This window comes from Mesoplodon densirostris, chromosome 13 (assembly GCF_025265405.1).
Source record: "Mesoplodon densirostris isolate mMesDen1 chromosome 13, mMesDen1 primary haplotype, whole genome shotgun sequence".
Lineage (NCBI taxonomy): Eukaryota > Metazoa > Chordata > Mammalia > Artiodactyla > Ziphiidae > Mesoplodon > Mesoplodon densirostris.
In genome coordinates, this window is record NC_082673.1 from 3,720,621 (window position 1) to 3,742,609 (window position 21,989).

The 21,989-nt window shown below is 43.7% G+C and overlaps 1 protein-coding gene across 1 annotated transcript; it reads right to left on the reverse strand.

Annotated features, from left to right (window-relative positions):
* Positions 1–934: 934 nt before the first annotated feature.
* LYPLA1 (lysophospholipase 1) lies at positions 935–21,315 on the reverse strand. Its single transcript, XM_060115640.1, has 9 exons — positions 21,144–21,315; positions 20,311–20,342; positions 14,113–14,178; positions 12,278–12,325; positions 10,392–10,462; positions 7,986–8,059; positions 5,776–5,877; positions 4,288–4,464; positions 935–2,703 (listed from the first exon to the last, which is right to left on the reverse strand). Exons 1-9 carry the CDS (start codon positions 21,210–21,212, stop codon positions 2,650–2,652), a joined length of 693 nt encoding a protein of 230 aa, XP_059971623.1. The 5' UTR covers positions 21,213–21,315; the 3' UTR covers positions 935–2,649.
* Between the last annotated feature and the right edge of the window lie 674 nt (positions 21,316–21,989).

Genomic DNA, 21,989 nt, shown 5'->3' on the forward strand with positions numbered 1-21,989 from the left:
AACAGTTCATCTCTCCAGGGATCAGTTTCCTCTTCTGTAAAATGAAGATAAGGTTGATGTGAAGATTATATGAGTAAAGGATATAAAATGCTTAGTGCAGTGCCTGCCTGGAATATATTAAGTACTTAACAAATTTTCACTTTTTAGTAAATTTTACGAATAAAATGGTATGTTGTTAGGAGGGTGTCATGTATCTACTTCTAAAAAGTAGCAATAAGGACTTCAGTAGTAGGCAAACCTCCCAATGACTCACATACATAGACACTGTCGTTACCTGTCGACAGACGTAAACAATACCACGCTCTGACCACATCTGATTGTGAACCAAGTTTCAAAAGGATGATGAAATCAAAGATTATCACGTGAAATATGATGCTGCTGTGAAGAAGGATAAATCTAAAAAAGAGCTGAAGTTGAAGAGAGCATTACAGTACAGAACTCTCTTACCACGAGGGCTACCCCAAAATAGAACAAGCAGCCTCACAAAAAGGTGAGCTGTCACTTTATTCAAAAGCAGAAGCTGAAGGACTGCTTAAGAGGCAGAAGAGACGGGATTCCTTACTGGGAAAAGTTAGAGATCAGCAGTGAGATAAAAGGAAAAGAAACTACTTGGACAACTGATTTATGACATGAATTTTAAAAATCCCATGAACACTACATGGAAGGAAAAGACAGAGGGAAACACCAAACTTCTTAAATAGGTTAGGAACACTGAAAATCAAACTGAAGATTTGTTCAGCTTGTTAATGACACTGAGGAATAGGAAGCCTGGGCCCCGCCTGGAGAGAGCCAGGCGGGGGCCACACCACCATCAAACTTCCCTCTCAATGTGTGTTCCTGGGATTACACTGTCGCTTTCCTCCTTTTCCTTACAGACAGCCATTCCAAGGAAACCCAAATGTTAAAAATAATATTCCAAAGAGCCAGTCACAGAAAAGTCAGAATTACATTTTATTTCACATTGATAGAAACCGTGAAAAAGATTTACATTTTCCCACGTTACAGCACATTTCAATGGAATATTTCTTGCCATAAATTAGATCTTGCTGATTTGTGTATGTGAAACAACAGTTTATATTCTTCAAGATAAAAGCAAAATGACTTAGTAAATGATTGTTTAAAAATTGTAAATCCAGACATAAACATATGGCTTCATTATTAACATCCTAGGCACTGTCCATATGAAATCATTTCCATCTTCAAGTAGCACCCATTTATAAAGATGCGTTCCTAACGGTGTTCTAGTCAGTTGGAATACAGCAGAAAAATTAACAACAGCTCAGAAACATCAGGCGTACATTTTTGCTACATATTAAACTGGGTGGTAACTACACCATATGTACTGAGTTCTGACTAACTTTTATTACCCATAAACTTGTTTTCAAATAATGTTAACCAATAATCTGAAAAATCTATTTAAAATCAAATAGTTGCTACTTTTATGTTTGCACAGAAACTAACTTAAAAAGATCCTCTCTGACTAGAGTGAAAATTTCAAATAAGTCCACTGGCAGATAAAAGTAAAGCAAATTTTTCAAATGGATTGTTCATTTCCTACAGCAGTCGGTTTCAAACATATGTGCAAAATAAGTAAACTAAAACTCTGCTATGAGGAGAATCATCTTAGAACAAATCATCTTAGAAATTACAGTTTGTAAGATCAGTCTTAAATATTTCAGAACATACTAGAATATGACCTAATTATTCTTTCAGTTAATTACAGAAAAATACAACCACAGAATTATTCTCGTTACCTGGACTGAAGATTCGAGTAACTCTGCAGGCCTAAACTGCAGACAAAGGTCCAGTTTCAGAAGTAGTGTAGAAACTTTGAAGGGATATCTGGCTTCTTTCTACAAGTATAAATACACTTTCAGTGCCGTCATGTCTGTGATTCAGAATGTCAAATTACAGCATGTATTGACAGCAGATGTCCATGGCAAGTAGGCAATATTTGGTCTGTTAAGAAGGATAAAAAAGAACACATTTCTTTTCTAGAGAGGAAAAAAGAGTATTAAATAGAAATTATATTCGGGAAAGAAAAACCTGGCCCCCAAATAAAAGGGCCATTAACTGAAGACAGCAATGTTTCCTTTTATTGACACTTAGAAGCATTATCCCTATTATGAGGGATAATGTAATAACACCTCATTCTTATTACACATTATAATCATTAAGTACATATGAACACATATATAAAAATACAGATACTGCATGGTGACTAAGTAATTTGGGAATAAGTCCAGAGTCTTAAGTCACAGCACGCATAGACATTTTATGTCTTAACTGCCCATTTATACCTGAACAAGCTTTCATTAAGCATACTAATAATTTTCAAGTGATGTAATAAAAAATCTGGTTACAGTATTTTATTATTTTGCTGAATTACATAGGAGAGAAAGAAGCTAGCTGCTTCACCTATTTTAATACTAATATATTCTGGATCATGTTATACAAATACATACATAGAAACTTAAAAGATCATAAATTTCCCACGAGGGGATTTATTTAGTCTGTGTCATTGGTGTGTATTTGCAAAACATTTTAACACTGCAAACATCGGAGGTTTCAAGATCGGGCGCAGAAAAAACTTTATACTCTACGACGACGCTGCTGGTGTGCGCTTCTCCACACGGCCTCTCAGTGACGTCAATCCATGGGAGGTAGGAGTTTATCAATGAACTGCTTGACATCCATCATTTCCTATTTGGAATAAAGAGATTATTCATATGCAGTTACACAAATCAGAAATTAAATCCCCACTAAATACCGCTAACTAAAACCACATTTTTACTACAATTACATAAAAAGTGGTGAAAGAGAAATGAGGCGCCGATAGAAATTAGAAAACATTTCCCACGATGATGATTATCGTAATTCAATGATCACTCTCACGTGTTACGAAGTCCTATGAAGAGGGTCTGCATTTGCACTGCTTGAACAAAATAAAACACTGGGGGTGGCGGGGGTCTAAAAGTGACAATAACTACACAGAGAAGACTTGGTATGTACACAACTGCCGTCAACCAAGTGTCCGCGCCCAGCTTCTAACACTCCCTCATTAGAATGAAATGCTAAATCAACAGCACCAAATGCTTTGTGCCTTTCCAAAGGATTCACACACAACCAGCGAGCTGAGGCTGAGGGGAGCAGGTCCCCAAGGCAGGCCTGGAGAGACGCAGAGGTGACTCCACCAGCGAGGACACTGCTCGACCCCTGCGTCTGGCCCAGCTTTCTCACTGCCCTCCAACGCACTTCCTGCTGCCAGCCCTAGACCCACACGCGAGCAGGCAGGAACCCGCACCCGCATCGCTTCCTCACTCGGCAAAGAAGGCACGGCACAGTGGTGGCCTGTCTCCCCCGCCGTGTGGCCCCCACTGCGACCCCACCTCCTCCAGCCCCACCTCCTGTCCCTTCCTGCCCCGAACTGTCCGTCCAGCGTTCTCCAGCGTGGTGAACAGAGTCTCATCCCCACACACACAGCCGCCTGCACCTGCCCCTTGAAGCCTCAATGTGCTGACTCAGAGGCACCGAGTCTGGAGTCCTGGCATCTGTGTGTATGTTAAGCTCCGGTGGGGGGGGGGGGGGCGGGTGTGCTTTGAAAACCACTGCTCTGGACCCTCAGCTCCTCCCTCCTGGTACCCGGCGTGTCGCCCTTTCTGGATTCAACGCATCATCAGGGGCTCAACTATGTTCTCAGTAACACCTAGCATCCCAGGTTCCCCGTCTTTCTGGATAAGTCATATTACTACCCGCCTTCTCCGTCCCGAAGCAAATGATTTCGCCAGGCTGACAGATGCAAAAAATGTTAACTTGGACTGTCTCAATGCTTAGCAATTGATTTTTATTCTAGTCCTTTTCAAGCCTCCAAACCTATCCTGACAACCCTCATTCTTATGATCACCCGTCTCAGTTTTTCAGAGCACTTTTAAAAAACTTCTAATATAACACATACCACATTCTGCTTTCTATATAGTTACTTGGATATATATTCTTCTCCCTATTAAAAATTTTCATTTTAAGTAACCTACTTTAGATTTTAACAAAGAAATGTTTTTTATTTGTCCTTGAATTATTTACAGTGTTTACATGTAATAAGAAATTAGTGAATGTCTGTTGAATTAAGTTGCAGAAACTTTGATGTAAGTCCTACTAACCTATGGTTCGATGTGAATTCATTAATTAATTTCTTTAAATCCCCAAGCAGTCAAATGTTATTTATCTTAAAAATATCACATGAAAACAGTTGCAGACGTGTCTCTATAATTACTGCTTCCAAACACTTACCTGTTGACATGAACTGTGCATCATGCCTCCATAGGTTTTGAAGGTTACATTAGTTGGATTTACCAATGTCTTTAGCCTTTCAGCAGTAAGAGAACCAAACATTAGGGGAACTAAAGGATCCAAATCTCCATGGCACTGAAGAATAGAAATGTCTCTATTCACGCCACTGATAGGACCCTGCAAAAAAACGGAACAGGACTAGGATTATTTATTCAAGTGTGTGGAGCATTGTGCTAGGCACCTACATGTGCTTACTCACATTATAGGTTATATTTGGCCACAGAAATATAATTCCTCCCATCCTTATACCCCCCATCTCTTTATTTAAACTTTTATAGGACATATGATTACCCTGCCTTGTACTGTATGTTTTCCTAATGAATCAGTTCCTTGAAACACATTGTATCCTAATCATATGTTCGGGCGGCTGGACACAAGCAGTATATTTTAGCTGAGTCATGTTCTTTGCAGCTCTTATTTTATTATTTTATTTTATTTTTTTTAAGAATGTGTAATTAATTAATTAATTAATTAATTAATTTTTATTTTTGTCCGCATTGGGTCTTCGCTGCTGCGCGCAGGCTTTCTCTAGTTGCAGCGAGCGCACGGGCTTAGCTGCTCCACGGCACATGGGATCTTCCTGGACCAGGGACTGAACCCCTGTCCCCTGCATTGGCAGGAGGATTCTTAACCATTGCGCCACCAGGGAAGTCCCTCTTATTTGATTTGAATAAGAAAGTTAATAAACAGCACTTACTATGTGTAAGACACCAAAGGGTTACTATATAGCGATAAGAAACAAACCCCTAGGTTTAAGGATGAATTTGAAAATAAAATAACATCCATAGGCCCCATGTGTACTATATATTGCTTTATACTGTTGAGTATTTAGAAATTATATTCTACACTGAAATTCTGCTACCAAGCAATGAACATACTGAGCATTCAAAATCAGCATTTCTATGTGTAAAAAATAGCCCTAATTTTGATATATATCTTAAAATGTACCAAGGACTTCAAATATAGAATTTATGACAGTAAGGACTTCCCTCCTCCTTCCCTCTCCCCCCCTTTCTTCCTTTCTTTTTTTAAGGACTCATTTCTTATTCTATTCCATGCAACCCACGGTAAAGACAGTGTAGTATACAGGTAAAGCCTAGCAATGGTACATCACAAAAGTCTAAGGCAATTCTTTTTAAAAAAGGATGACTGATGTAGACTACGGGCTTTGAGTGACACTGACGTGTCACCGCAGGTTCACTGGTTCTAACAAATGTGTCCTGTGCTGTGGGACGCTGATGGGGGCTGTGCGTGTGTATGGGGGACGCGGGTGTATGGACACCTTCTGTACTTGCTGCTCAATTTGTTGTGAACCTGAAACTGCTTTAAAAGACTAAGTTTATTAATAATCATAAGGTGACGGTGTCCTCAACATCATCTGCCATCCCTCAGCTCAGGGGTGCCATGCTGCAGGCATGGGCCAGGCACCTGTGGAAAGGAAGTCCGCAGGGGCAGCCAGCAGCTGAGAGCGGCGACGCCGGCCAGCTTCTGCTGTGTGGTCAGTGCCGTGTACAGAGATAAAGCTCCTCCCTGGAAAGAAAACAGGGAAAGTCAGTGGGACACAACTTCTGCCGGCAGTGACGGGAGTGATTCTTGTTATCAACACCATTCATAAAAAATCAGAGCGGGTGGCTGACGCCCAATACAATAGGCAAACTGGGAGAGATACATGCACACCCTGCCGCGTCCGCAAGGGCCTGACTCTCCACAGTGAAGACCGTCGTGAGACCACAGCGACTGCCCAACCAGCCAACAGCAGAGCCCGCTGCTGCCCTGACAATGCCGTAGGGACGTTCCGAACTTATAGTTACTATTTTCTTTGTTTTGGCTGCACCATGCATCATGTGGGATCTTAGTTCCCCAACCAGGGATCCAACCCACACCCCCTGCAGTGGGAGCGCAGAGCCTTAGGCAGTGGACCACAGGGGAAGTCCCCTAGAGTAACTATCTCCTCCTCAGCAAACATGTAGGACCAAAATCTGGTCTTAAACTGGTATTACTTTCCAAAACAAGAACTCATGAGAAGAACCCCGCGGCGGACACCTCTGGAGCACTGGCCGCCGGCTCACAACACCCGTATCCTGGGGCCTGCGTGCCCTCTGACCCGTGCCCATGGATCAGGGGGGCCACCAGAGGACCTGAAATTCTTTCTCATCTGAGAGATTTTAAAATTGAAATTCAGTGACCGTCCGTCTCTCTTTGTGTGTCTGGAACTGTAACATGTAAACTCAAGAACGGGAAAAGCTACAGGCAGCAGACGGCCAGCTGCAGACAGACAGGCAAGTGAAGCCAATGGGCAGAGAAACAGGTGAGAGACAGCCCCGATGGCTTCCCGAGTCCTGGTGCCTACTGGGGCCTTGCTTCATTCTCATCCGTGGCCGCCGTGATGTGACCCCAGACTCGTAACTTACTCTTTCTTGCCTAAGGTGTTAGGAGTTGGTTTCTGCAAACTACAATCAACGAATCTCATAGACAGACTCCTGCCTGAATGAAGCATTCATTTTTGTACCCATATTTATGTCACAGTGTGTAGTACAATGTACATTACCTGTGAGTTTTGACACATACCAAATCAATAACACGTCTTTTTACTGTATTATACCAACGACCTGTGTTTCTACTGAATTCTAACTTCTAAATGACTCCATAATTCTGACACTGCCCTAATTCAGGTAGTCTGGACGCTAACTTGTTGACCCAGGGGACTTACAGACTGGCAGCTGGGCCAGTTTGGGGTGAGTGACATGGCAAACAGGTGATGAGCTGAAATTAAGATGTAAACTCAGTATGATGTAACTGTAGAAAAAGTACAGAAGGTAGGAGAAAAAGTACAGAAAGAGAAGAAAGATGCCGAAAATAAACATCATGTACTTTTACCTGAAACTTTTCTTACACGACAGGAAGAGGGAAGAGGATAGAGTGATATCACCGGGACTGACTTTGCTCCCCTCCCAGGGACGACCACCATCTGCTCGAGAATGGGAACCACTGAGAGATCCTTGAACATGGGGTGAGGCTGAAGCACCCCTGACCCAGGGACCAGGACAGATGCAGTGGAGGTCAGGAAGCGGCCGGCGCAGCCCCTGCACTGGGGTCGCTTTGTGGGAGTCCCTACCCCGATCTCACCCCACCGGGATTACAGGGAAGTCCGCAGGGCTCAACCACTGGGAATCTGTGACAAACAGAGGGAAGGAATTCTCCTGTCTTCGACCTTATTATTCCATTGCTTGCTGCTCCTGGGAAGGGGACTTAACACCTGCGTTTAGGCAGAGTTTCGTTCAGAGAGGTACAGTGTGTTAACTCAGACCTAACTGCATGTGTACTAGTTATTTTAGAAAAATACATTCCAGGTTCCAATCAGTTTCCTTAAAAAATTGACTTTCGAGACATAATCTATAGGGTGAAGGCTATCACTGAAGAGAGAAAACTAAAAAAGGAAAAGAGCATGACCTACTCTCTAATAATCAATCATTATTTCTGGTCCATTCAAACTTAATTCAGCATTAACAGTAAGCAATATATCAGATTCTATAACATCTTCTAAAAACAGGACTCCTCCATAGAAAAATGGTTGAAAGTACAGACTTCTAGATAAATATACTGATGACGCTGACATATCACCCAAACTTTTATCTTACCTGAGAAAATCCTCCCAAAATAATTCTGTTAGAAGGAATGCCATTCTTCACCTCTTGGTCTATCAAAGCTTTTACTAAAAATAACATAAAAGTTAAATCACCAATACTTTCAAAGTTAAGCCCACTGATATCATTTAAATAGGAAAAAAATTAATAACAGAAAAGCACAAAGTACATTAAAGGTAGAAACAAGTGAAAAACTTGGAGCACTCTATTAAAATACAAAACTAGAATGGATTTTCAAAAACTCAGATTTTGCAGCTGTTACTTAAACTGTTCAATTATTTGTTGCATAATCTGTAAACAAGTTTTTTCTCTCATCAACAGATGGATACGGATAGTCCTTTATCCATGGTCCCTTCTGCTCATATACATTTTACAGTTCTTTCTCTTCAATGAACCATAGGCATTTGTACTTAAAAGCTGTTATTTTAAAATCGTGGTAGTTAACTAGTTTACATGGTTTGTGACTGACGGTGTTTAAACAGTTCACTATATTATTAAAAAAAAAAAAAAAGACACAGTATACTTTTGCCTATAGCCAGTAAACAATGCGGGAGAAAAATCAAATGAATTCTTTTGTTTCTGCAAAATACTCTGACACACATCATTAACTGTATTACTTGATTAACTCCTAGAATTTCCTTTTTCTTTATAATACTATGTTTTGGGGATAACTGCACCTTTTACAAATTTATCTCCTCTCATTTTTGACATATGTGTACGTTTCATTTTCTTAAGATGAAACTTTCCAACTTTATATTTCCTTTTTACCAAAAACCTAAAACCTGCTTTTATTAGAACACTGCAAAAAACCCAAAGCCCAAATTAAATGTTTTTTTCTTTTTGTATAAATTTAGTTCTTAGAATAGCCTGAAAAGCAAGGGGTACCCTGGTGGGCGCGTGGAAAATGGGCTAGAGGAGAGGAGTAAAGAGGTGAAAGCCTTGTTGAGAAGCCTGAGGCTTTATTGAGGGGGAACCGCAGGGCCCGGGTGGGAAAGGAGATGCAGCCCTGCGCTGGGGAGGGGCAGGGAGCTGGGGCCACTTTCCCTCCGTTTCAAACAGCTTCACTCCTCTGGTTACACCAAGCGCTGAGATAAAGTTAAATGGTTACTGCAGTCAGCTGTGGAGTGACGGGTCCTGATTCCAAGCCCTGGACGCACCCCGAACCCTTTCTTCTTTGTTCATGGGCACATCTTCCCGGCCCCAAATGGAGACACCCCTAATTCCTAACTCTGGGTCTCAACCCGATTCTCTCCAATCAGACATCACGTCAGACACAAAGAATGCCACGGGCCAACCCTACCCGGGGAAGGGACTTTCACCCTGCAACCCACTGGGCCTGGCCGTCTGCTCCACAAGGCCCACCCTCCCTATGTTTCCAGGGTCTGACAACCCACCCCCAGACCCGACACGAGCTCGATTATATGTTGACAAAACCCTAGCTCTAGGAGTGCAGCTTTGATCCACTTTTCCATGGTCCTAAAAGTCAGTGTCCTTGGTTTGACATTCCTTAATATCCAGTATGTTTTGAATGCATCTTCCCTGTTTTATAGTTAAGAGTTCTTCTAAAAAATAAAAAGATTTTTAAAAAGGAACCTACCTACCGTTTTTGGTTTTTAAACGAGTTTTGAAAATTTCCAACAAATGTAAAAATAGGAAGACCGTGCAGGGTTCCCTGGGTACCTATGACCTCGCGTCTGTGACGAACGCCTCACAGCCAGGCCTGTTGCATCGAGGCCACCGCGTCATCACCCAGGTCATGAGGGAGGCCGGCCTGGCCACCGCGCTGTCTACTTGTCAGTGTTGCAGTACACACGAGTCAAAGACACACGTGCTTCTGTGCATGGGCTAAAACCAGACTTCTCCCGATAAGTTAGTGTTCTTTATGCTTTCACCCCACAAGTAAGCGGGGTTACCATGTTCATAAGCGAGGACCTGACTGGAGACCCTGTGAAGCACAGCTAACACCGTTACCGGAGTGCCCAGTGAGATGATTCATAGGAATCGCCTGGCAGGTCCAGTAGTGTTCGAGCAGGGGCCCCTCACTAAAACTAACCATTACCATAATTTTCATTATACATCCTGACATCATTTGTAGCCTTATCTATGCCCTTATTTCAAATCTCTTTAATGACAATAACTGGCCACAGCCATCAAACATGCTGCGATTTTCTCCACTGGCCTACGTCCATCAAAGCAAAACGACGCATCCGACAGCACTCAAGTCTGACAAATGCCATTCCTCCCCACCCAGCTCACCTTCACGGGCCATAATTAACGAGTCAAACAAGACAGTGAGCCATCAGAAAGGAAGGACAGCACCACCTGAGTTTAGGTAGCTATGTGGTATTTCATCAACAACAATACCACGACTGAATCTACTATAAAACTTTTCTTACTTACCAGTTTCTGCTGCCTGTTTAATTCCAGTTTCATCTTCCTGTGAATCTGGTGAAAGCCCAATAATGTCAAACCTGGAAAATAAGGCAAAATTCTAGAAGAATCATTCAATTCTAAGAATATCTACTCTTGATAAGAAGATAGTAATTTTAGAGAAAAAAGGCTAACCAAAGATATTCTCTAGAACATTAAACTCAAATTAAACTGTCTCTGGGGACTTCCCTGGTGGTTGAGTGGGTAAGACTCCGCACTCCCAATGCAGGGGGCCTGGGTTCGATCCCTGGCCGGGGAACTAGATCCCACATGCCACAACTAAGAAGTCTGCATGCCGCAACTAAAAGATTCCACATGCCACAACTAAGACCCAGTGCAGCCAAAATAAATAAATAAATATTAAAAACAAAAAACAAACAAAAAAAAAACTGTCTCTGGAGGCCAAACGGTCAACTTAAATGCGTGAATGTGACATCCTGTAAGTTCCCCTCACACCAACTAGATACAGATTGTATTAAAAAGTCACAGTACCACATAATTTTAAGGTAGAAACACCTGAAGAATGACCTAATCCAACCTGACACCCACACAGGAGTCTCAAACCACAGCCCTAAGATCTCTGGAATAAACTCCAGCCCCTCGCTTCCCTCCTAGTGCATCATAAGTCAGCCGTCTGGAAAGAGCTATTTCACCACGGCACCTGCACACGCGCGGCCCACACCTACTGCACCCAGGCCGCCTCTATCCACATTCTGCAAAACCTGTCACCACGCGCTGCAGCGACCTCAAGCCAGAGGCTGGGCGGCCCTCCTTTGGCCCCGACTACCTCGCTACCCACTGGGCGCTTCCACTATGGTCTCGAGCAAGGTGAGGTAGAAATTTTGCTTCTGGATAGGAATTTTGCCAGAGAGGGAAGGTGGGAGAATCAAAGGTCAAGGTAGGCAGGAACCTGTAGAAGTTGCCAAGCAATGTCCAGTAGATAAAAACGAAGGTGCAGGGTGGGTTAGAGGTGAGTGGGAACAAGCAGAGGACAAGGTGGTGACAGGCTGGAGTCCCCACGAGACCTCAACAGGCAGTGCAGAGACGGGGGAGCAAACTCACAGGGGGAACAACTACGCTTGACAGTCAGGTCTGAAGTAAGTGCCTTCAGAGATGGAACAGTTCCAGATGACAAAGCCCAGGGGATGCTGTGGGTGCCTGAAGCTGAGAGAGGCAAACGTCAGCGGAAAGAGAAGAGTCCAGGAAGTGACAAGCCGGTCAAGGCTGTGAATGGGTCATTGACACTGGATCCCCTAGTCACCTGAAAGGTAAGATGGTGGCAGGAGCTAGAGGGGAAAGGAAAATAGGAATCAGGTGTCAAAGCCACCAGTTTTGAACAGACGTGATGGCAGAGTCTCAGAGCAGCAGGAAGAAAGCATGGTCTGTAAGTGGCTAAGAGAACAAAGAACCGACTGTAAAGCACACAGGGAATGCCTGACACCATGAATGTCCTGAGAGGGCTCGACAGGAACTGCTTTCCTTAAAAACTGGCCAGCTCTCCAGGAAGGCAAGACGGTGGGAGGGGGAGAGGCCGCGGCTTCCCCAGAGTGGACGCCATGCGGGCGCACGAACACGTCTGGGTACTGAAATCAACAAAGGTTTATCGAGCGGTGAGAGGTGTTCTCTACGGCATTTCTATCCACCCATTCTCTCCTGTTTCTCTACCTGCTGGTGCAGCTCCTTAAGTTTACCGCAAATCTAACATATAAAACCTGAAATAGTCGAATAAAGGTTAAATTTATACAACTTTGCAACTTAAAAATAATTAATTAAGAATTGCTATATGCAAAAGCACTTCTGATAAAAAAAAAAGTATAAGTAAAAAGTTCTTATTGAATAAGTGAAGTCTTACTTACCAAGAAGGCATGGCCATGTTCATATTTAATGTTACAGGCATAACCGGTCTACATGGGGAAGAAAAAGAAAAGGAAAAATAAGCATAATATACCGAAGTACAAAACCTGATAAATTCCATCAACTGAAGATGATTACTTGAGGCCCTCACAAAATTGAATGCTACAATTTGAATAGATGAGCTGCTTCACTGCACGTACACCTGCACAATTCTGTTCTCCACACCCTCCAAATGGTTCTCAAGACAGAGCCGCAGCTGGAATGGACTAAGCTTGGCGAATAAACAACATTTTCCTTCTTCAACATCTTTATTTGATACTTTCAAACCAGACACGAGAAGGAAAACAGTAACCAAGACAGATGGAAATTTCTGAGACTCTGACTAAGGGGCTAAGGATACAAGCAACTTACTGCACAGAAACGGTGGCATCAATTCCCACAGGCTCAAATTACATTTTTGCTTATTTTCTAGTTCTTAGCTATGTACCTGCTTGTTTAAGAGACCTCTAAATAAATAAGGGAAGTATAAGTCTTGCCTAAGTGTCCATTATACCCAACTCAATTCTGTGATGAAAAACTTGCTGGACAACCTGAATGCAGCTAGGTACAAAAGGAAAGAAAAACAAATACACTCTAACTACATCTCACCACCACCCTCCTGACTCATGAAACAAGTCTACCTTAGAGGTCACAAAATCTTAGTAAAATTTCCATGAGAACATAAACTTCCCTAGGTTGGGAAATAGCCTTAAACTAAATTCAATCTTGAAGCCAATAACAGTGTAGCAGAAATTCCAACACCATCAAGAATTCTGTCTTGCAGACATAGAGAACAGACTTGAGGACACAGGTGGAAGGGGAGGCTGGGACGTAGCGAGACAGTGGCGTGGACGTATATACACTACCAGATGTTAAATGATCGGGTGCTTTGTGACCGCCTAGAGGGGTGGGATAGGGAGGGTGGGAGGGGATGCAAGAGGGCGGGGATATGGGGATATATGTATACGTATAGCTGATTCACTTTGTTATACAGCAGAAACTAAACTAACACACCCTTGTAAAGCAATTATACTCCAATAAAGACAAAAAAAAAGAATTCTGTCTCTGGCATGAGTCAGATTAATAAGGACACAGCAACCCTTTCAGAATAAAAAGAGGAGGAATGTTTTCTTACATAATCTCATAGTTTTCCTCTTTCACATTTATCAACTCTGCTGCTACGACCATTTCGAGGATGAATTACTAACCTAGCAGCATGTCTCTCACCCCACCTGTTTCTCAATGGCTATTGCTTCTCAGCACACTTTGACCTAAGACTTGCTCATCTTCGTGATTTTCTGAGTTTGCTCAAAACTTACTAGTTTCTTTCTGACACCCACAAATGTCTTCAGAATTCAAAACCAAACCTAACAGTCTCCAGGGTCTGTGCTCTTTCCATGCTGCATCACATTGCCTCTAACTGATCAAATTTAGGCGTGTTTTCAAGGTAGTAGAGATTTCTCCCAAACCTGATAGGGAAATCCCCTTCAGAGACAGCTCATGAATGTCCTGAGAACTTCACAGGCACTTGTATGTCTACAAAATTTTTTCTGGCTGTGAGTTCAACTGATTTCCAAGAGACCATTATTTTAAATTTCTCAACAAAAAAGATAAGAAAAAAAATCAACATAACCAGGACACATTTTAGTTTTACAGAACTTACTAATCTTTATTTTGAAGCTGAACATTTAAAAGATAAAAATTAATTATATTCAAATGCTTTGCTGGAAAAGTAAAGCTATCACGATTGTTCCTCTCCAGACTCTGAATCCCAAGCCTGAAAATTGAAAATACTTACGCGTGCGGGCAGATGTATTTGATGTGGGCGCTTCTGATACCTGCAAAGGCTTCTGCCCACCCATGCCTGGTGGAGAAACCATATGAATAACACCATTAGATACTGTTTTAAATTCCAGTAAGTTAATAACAGAAGAGTAAATCTGTGAGGGTAAATTTCAACCCCTTAAAAGACCACTACCAACCTAGAAACAACCCAAAGCTTATGATTTCAGCTTTACCTGCAGATAAAAATGACCTCATGATTCCTGAAGAGCAGTGTTTTCTCTTTCATATACTTCACTGGGCTTTATAATTTATAAAATACATTTTTAATCTCTTTATAACCTCCCAACAATGTGCCTAACAAAGTAGGCAAGACAGATGATATAATTCATTTTATATGAAGAAAAAATTCTCAGAGGAGTAAAGTAAAGCAGCTGTCTGATATTTCTCCATGCCTACTACACCATTAAAAATAACAACCTTATGGGACTTCCCTGGTGGCGCAGTGGTTAAGAATCCGCCTGCCAATGCAGGTGACGCGGGTTCAAGCCCTGGTCTGGGAAGATCCCACATGCCATGGAATAACTAAGCCCGTGCGCCACAACTACTGAGCCTGTGCTCTAGAGCTCGCGAGCCACAACTACTGAGCCCACATGCCGCAACTACTGAAGCCTGGCACGTCTGGAGCCCGTGCTCCACAAGAGAAGCCACCGCAATGAGAAGCCTGAGCACCGCAACGAAGAGTAGCCTCCGCTCGCCACAACTAGAGAAAGCCCGCGTGCACCAACGAAGACCCAACACAGCCAAAAGAAGAAAAAGAAGTTGAAAAAATAACTTTAACATTCTCTCCTTATGCGTATATGTACATATATATGTTCAAAACAGAATATGAGACGTCATCAAAATCCTTCTGGCCAGAAATAAACAGTTAATCTTTCTACATATTTCCTTCCAACTTTTTCCATGTGTATCACTTGAGAAATAGATACAGATTTTACAAGAATGGGATCATACTATACATACATACAGCTCCCTGTGTCTTTACACTTGACATCACACCTGACACTTTCCACATATTACCTCTATTAGAGGGTAAAATAAAGGTAACTTAAGACCTTTTTGGATTAAATAGTTTTGAAATAAATGTTAAATGCTTTTCTATTAACTACTCTATTTTAATCCACCTTCCCCCAAAGTGTTAAGGAAATACAGAAAAATTAATAACATTATGAACATTAACACTTATGTAACACTGACACTGAGCCAGGCACTATTCCAGAAGTTATATATGGGTGCATGCATGTGCATATGTGTGTTTCCATGTGGGTTCGTGTGTGTGTGTATGTGAGACTTTAGTGTGAAAAGTACAAAACATGTTGAAAGAAATGAAAGAAGATCTATGTAATGGACATCCTGCATTCTGGAAGACTTAATATTCTTAAGATGGAAGTGCTCCCCAGATGGATCCACAGTCAATGCAGTCTCTACGAGAATCACAGCTGGCTTTGCAGAAACTGACAAGCTAACTCTAAAATTCATTTGGACACTCAAGAGACCCAGAATAGCTGATCTTGAAAAAAGAATATTGTTGGAGGACTCACACTTCCCAATTTCAAGTTACTACAAAGCAACAGTAATAAAGATTGTGACACTGAAAAGACATACAAATCAATGAAATAGATTTGAGAATACAGAAATAAACCCTCACATTTATGGTCAGTTTATTTCTGAACAGGGTGCCAAAACAAATCAATGGGGAAGGAATAGTCTTTTCAACAAAAGTAACTGGAATAAGTGGAAACCCACATGCAACAGGATGAAGTTAGACTCTTACCTCACACCATGTACAAAAACTAACTCAAAATATAGCAAAGACCTAAACGCAGGAGATCAAACTATAAAAGTCCTAGAAGAAAACACGCGAAAATCTTTGTGACCTTGGACTTGGCAATGGTTTTTTAGACGTGAAGCCAAAAGCACAAGCAACAAAGGAAAATACTCTGGTAAATAATAAACGAGTAGGAATCTTGGGTTCTAGCCCCAACTCTGTCTCTATCTAGAAGTGTGGACTCAAAACAGTTCATGCAGTCCAGTGGTTTTCAAAAGTGTGGTACCATCTGGGAATGTGTTAAAAAGTCTGCGATGACACTAGTTCCTCGATTCCGGCCCAACACCACAGGGTTTTTCCTAGTCATCCGCCTTCCCATATTCGTAATTCCACGAGAAAGCTGGCTTCAGCTCTGGCAGTTGTGGGCCAGCAGTGCAGGTTGGGACCTGCCTCCCCCCAGGTGCCCCACCCACAGTCACGCTTCATGCATGGGAACACCCCCTCCCCTCACAGCTGACTGTGACACCGGAAAGCACAGCTCTGACAAAGGGGGGCGGGGAAGGAGAAAGCTGGGCCCTCTTCATGGAAACCTCTCCCTCCCCTCCATATATTCCACGCGTCGCTGGTCTGTATTGCCCATCTGTGTGAGATTTTTCTAGGCCAGATTGTAAAAGTTTAGAAAACAAAGTTTCAAAGGCAGAAGTGGTTAAGTGGGTCAGATCTTACTGAGAGGTCAGATAAGGAGAGGATTGAAAATAATACTGTAGACTGCCAACGAATAAATACCAAATGAAGGACTTTTTTAAAAGATCATTAATTGGCAACCATCACAATAATAGATCCAGACAGCAATCGTTAATGGGTGCTAAATCCACAGGTGAAAAATTGGTGAGAAACAGATATTTTCATAAAATCAAAGTATCTCCCCACAAAACACTTTTTAAGTGCAATTATATTTATTAATTTTACTGTGGAGAAACCTGGCAGACAGTACCTTTACCAGATAATGAAACACAGTATCATCAGCAAAGGCACAAAAATCAACACAGTGTGGTCCCAGGACCACCACAGCAACCTCTGCGGTGTCCCTGCCGAAAGGGAGACGTCACATAAACCCAAACTGAGGGACATCCTACCTAGGAACTGGCCCATACGGGAAAAGTGTCAAGGTCACCAAAGACAAGAAAATGGACTGCTCAGGACTGAAGAAGCCTCAGGAGACGTGACAGCTCAATCTAACTTGAGATCCTGGACCCATAAAGGACACCACTGGGTCAACCCAGGGAAATGCAAGTGGGGCTGGTGGATGTGATGGTGGTAGCTTCAGATCAGTGTTAACGGCCTGACTGACGGTTACACCATGGCTACGTGGCCATGTCCCTGTACTTACAAAACACACACTGAAGCTCTATGGAGTCATGAGGCAACATGTCTGCAACTTACTCTCAAGCGTGTAAGAAATGTTAACAACTGCGTAATCTGAGTGACAAGAAGGACCTCTAAATACTATTTCTGCAACTTTCATGTAAATTTGAAGTTATTTTAAAAGAAGTAGTTCAAACTTTTACATAGCAACAACGAGGGAATGTAACCCTCGAAGTAAATCTGTGAGTCCAAAGTATACAAGTGGGGAGGGGCAGCTAATACACATCAAAGATGTGGCAGGATTAGACGCTAAAAACATCAGGTGAAAGTCTGATGTACGATTTGCGTCTCCCCACGACTCACTCTACCTACACAGGGAGAATAGGTGCCGTAGAGAGACCCAGAGGAAGAGAGAGACCACCTTTATCGCGTGATCCGGGTCGGCATCAGTAACGGGACGGACGGTCCCACCTGCCTCCTGACGTGATGCAATGAACAGGCTGTACCACGTACGTGGTGTTCGTACCAAAAATGCACAAGCTGAACGTCATCGTGAGGAAATGTCAAACAAACCTAAACAGAGGGGCCAGCCTGATCCCTGCAGAAACGTCCATGTCACGACGGCCAAAGAAGAGCCGAGGGACGGCTCCAGATTAAAAGAGACTGAAGAGCTGCAGCTGCTCAGCGCAGTGCGGCTGGGATGGAAGTGCAGGCGGACAGGATTACTGCAAAGGACACGACTGGGGCAGCTGCCAAGGTCTGTTAGACGACAGACTAGACCGGATAACAATGTTAAATGGCGCTGAATCTCCTGAATTTGGTAATTTTCTGTGGTTACATAAGAGACTCTGCTTGTTCTTAGGAGATACATGTTGAAGTCTGGAAATAAAGAATCATGGCATCGGCAATTTATTCTCCCAAGTTTTGGCAAACATAGTAACATATTCGATAGAGATCAGTGAATCTGAGTAGAAGGTTTTAAGGAATCTGTTTTATTCTTGCAACTCTTCTATAAATTTGAAAGCATTTCAAAATAAAACAGTTTGAAAATACTATCAAAAATAAATATGTATCTCTGGGTTGTTCAACTGTTTTTCACTCTCTTCTCAAGCATATTTGCATTTGAATTTTTTTTTTACAAGACAAATGTAACATTTTCATAATCATAAGACAAGCTGTTTTTATTTTGGAAGGAAAACTGATCTTATGCAATATAGTTTGAACGAACATATTTTATTATACATGTTATGCATAGAAACAATTTTGTGGTCAGATGTGTTTCCTGCAGAACTTTTCAGAGCTTTAAACATGCTAGTGCCTACCCAGTAAATCTTCTGGAAGAGAATATGCCATATCATATTTCCTAGACACTAAGATATAATCTAAGTGGCACCACTGAAAAAAAGCCTTTTATAAAAAAAAAATCACCACCACAATAAACACACATATCGTAAGATGAATACCCATCTCAGTAACATAAAAATGTGGGGGAAATGACATATTAGAATTGAGAAAATATAGAATTATACAGGGTCCCCCAATCTTATTTGGCCATCAGAGACCTTTCATGAGAACACAGACTGCAAGACCCAAGTTACCAGACAGCACACCTTGGCTGGTCCTGCACAAAAGAACCTTAACCAAGAAAGGCAAAGCTGCCCATTTTCATAGCTGAGTTGCTTAATCCCTATCATCCTCTACGGTAACCTGACAAAAGAACTTTAGTTCTCCAAAAAGTATCTCAAACATTGAATTGCCACTTGTCAGATCGGCTGGTTCTGAATTTCGCCATGTGCTCATGGAAGCAATCTAGCGTCAGCTTTCTTTGGTGCTATCCCCCAAAGTAAATACTGTCAGAACTGAAGACCTCTAGTTCTTTACATAAACTTAATTCTTAGTCAAGATGTCATGGCTGCTCTTGGTGTTTTTAATCTCACATTGTTCATTTTTTTCATCATTTTCACTCTTAACTTTGGTCCAAAGAATCTGGCTAAACTGGGGTCCACAGAGAATCTTTCTGCAACTGAAGCTTTTACCCCCTGGACTGATTCTTCAGACCTTGAAGCTCTCTTTATTGGGAAAGTTACAGGTGAGCAAGATCCTCCCTGGGTTCCAGCATCAAGAAGGGTTTGGTGATAAAACAGAGCTCCTCTAAAACCTCTGTTTAGTAAAATAAATAAATAGTAAAGTAAGTCTGTCCTTTTCATAGGACTACCTGATGGCCAGAAACAGTGCTGTAACCTTTCCCATAACTCCATGCAAGGCATGTGTCATGGACCTCTACTTGGGAGGCATAAGAGGGTATTAGGAATCACTTTTAAGAATGAATCTGGCCCAGTGCCTCCTTGCAAAGATTTAATCGTTTCTTGGCTATCTTATCAAAATTTATTTATCTTCACTCTTCCTCCAATTCTTCAACTTTGTAACAATGTTATAACAACAATTTGATCGAAGTTTCAAACAGATAACCACTGATTTAAATTTTAAAGAGCTCTCAATATAGAAAGAGACTGAGTGAAAGACAAACCATGTGGCTACCGTTAGCACCACAGAATGTGTTTGCTAAGCCTCCAAACAAATCTTTGAGCTGCACCCCCTGCCCTTCAACGGAGTTTCTTCTTTGAAGGGAACATCGGAGCTGTCATGCAGAACGTTCACATCGCTATTACCTCACTTATCAAAATCAACTAGTTCTTCTCAACCTGCCCTGAAATTTTACCTCCTCTGGACAGCTCTCACTTGCATCTCTACAAACATACCTCCCATCTCTGGTATCCACTACCCACGGCAACTCAAGGAGAAGTTTGCAGTTTTAATATGTTCCAGACAGAGGAGGTGAAGAATGACAAAATAAGAGGATGAGGGGAAAATTCTGGGGGTTTTCAAAAAAAGAAAGGATTCTATCTCATGACTGGACTGTACGAAATATGACTATCGATCTATGTTTATACAATCCTAGAATTCGTTGCTCGTGTAGAGTTGCATGACCCGTTTCATTAGGGTACTAACAATGGTACCTACCCTGTGTCTCCCAATCCATGAAGGAAAATCACCTAGAACGGAAGAGGAACAATGAGTAAGCAATGCCTAAATAAACCCAGCGGAATGTTACACACTCCAGAGCCCCAGTTAAAGTGGAGGCCGGGATCACAGAACACTACCTTCAGCAAGTTAATCAATCTCTACAGACCTCGCGTAAGGGGCAAAAGCACTTAATGTCTCTCGGTGCAGCTCCTAAGATAATTAACGTGGGGTTTTAGCACTTAAAGAGGTCCCAGTTAGACAGGCTTCTGGGCAAATGATCACATTCCAAGAAAAATCGTTTTGTCTCTTTCAGGTCAAACCATGAAAGTTCTCACGCGTCCAGTAGAATTCCTCCATCCCAAAAGGGAGCTTCTGGCGGCTAAAAGTAAGTTTGAGATCCTCACGCACAAGTTTCCTAAGGAACAGCACCTCTGATCGAAAAGGACACTAAATCTTCAAACTTCTTTAACTGAGGACAAGGGTGCAAGGTGACACAATCAAGGCATCTCCCTCATGCACAGACAAGGCAGCAACGTGCTCCAGAGCCACCTGGAGTTGGGGCGCCGTCCGCTCAAGCGGGTGCCTCCGGGGTCCCGGGGCGGATCCGCGCGCAGGGCCCGGGGGATGCAGGGCCGGGGGCGCTGGGCCTTGGGGCCGCCCGCCCGCCCGCCGCGACCCCGCGCCCTCCGCACACAGCCCGGCCGGGCTGCACCCACCACCCCGCCCGACCCCCCCGGACCCCCCCGGACCGCACGCCCCGTCCCAGCCCCGGCCCGCCGCCCACCGGCCCGCGACGCGACCCCTCGCGAGGCCCCCAGCGCCGCACTCACCACGGCGGTGGCCTTCCGGACGGCGGGCACGATGGCGGGCAGCGGGGCAGACATGTTATTGCCGCACATACACCGGCTCCACCGACCGCGCGTCGGAAGCGGAAGGCGGAGCGGGCGCCGGGCCGCTGCCCAAGTGGGTGCGAGCGCTGGGTGCGAGCGCCGAGTCCGGCCCGCCCACGGGCGCGCGCTCAGGCGCGTGCGCGCCCACGCCGCGCCGCGCCGCCCCGTCCCCCGCCCCGCCCCGCCGGTCGCCCCGCGCTTCACAGTGCCCGGCTGCCGGACGCCGCGTTGGCCGCGGCAGAGGGCGGCCCGAGCTGACCTCCGGCCCGCTGGCCGCGCGTGCTCCGTGCGGGCGGCCGGCCTGGGGGGCGGGGCCGCGCGGTCACTCCCGACCCCACTCACTTGCAAAGGTCGGGAAGGACTGGACCTGGGGGGCAGCTTCTGCGGTATTTCCACTGGGGGCTGCACAGGTGTGTAGTTTGGGGGCCCGCGCCTCGCCTCCTTTAAACTGCAACTGGAGAGGGAAGCACTCATTTGTCACCGAGTTTCCACAATTTGCTGATTGGTGGCTCTGGAGGTCCTACTGATTTAGGCCCCAGAACACATGACCCCATTCTACAGCGGTGGCCCGATGCCCATCAAATACCTGGTAGGATCTGGGAGGGGCGGAGATGGACACACCTAAAGGCAAAATGCCCTGACCTTCGGAGGGTTACAGTTGACCACTGGAGAAAACCCACACCGTGAGAGCTGTGGTTCCGTTTTATTTGGGGACTCACTGAGGGCTATGCCCTGGGACACCTCCTCTCAGCGCTGAGGACGTGCTCTGAAAAGGTGGGGCGGGGG

Bases quoted from the DNA above. Each gene is read 5' to 3' on its own strand.
- LYPLA1 (XM_060115640.1), bottom strand. From the start codon at position 21,212: ATGTGCGGCAATAACATGTCTGCCCCGCTGCCCGCCATCGTGCCCGCC. The intron at 20,343-21,143 runs GTGAGTGCGGCG...CTTCCGTTCTAG, and splicing joins TCCGGAAGGCCACCGCCGTG to GTGATTTTCCTTCATGGATT. The intron at 4,465-5,775 runs GTGCCTGGCCCA...GTTTTTTTGCAG, and splicing joins TGCGGACTTCCTTTCCACAG to GGTCCTATCAGTGGCGTGAA.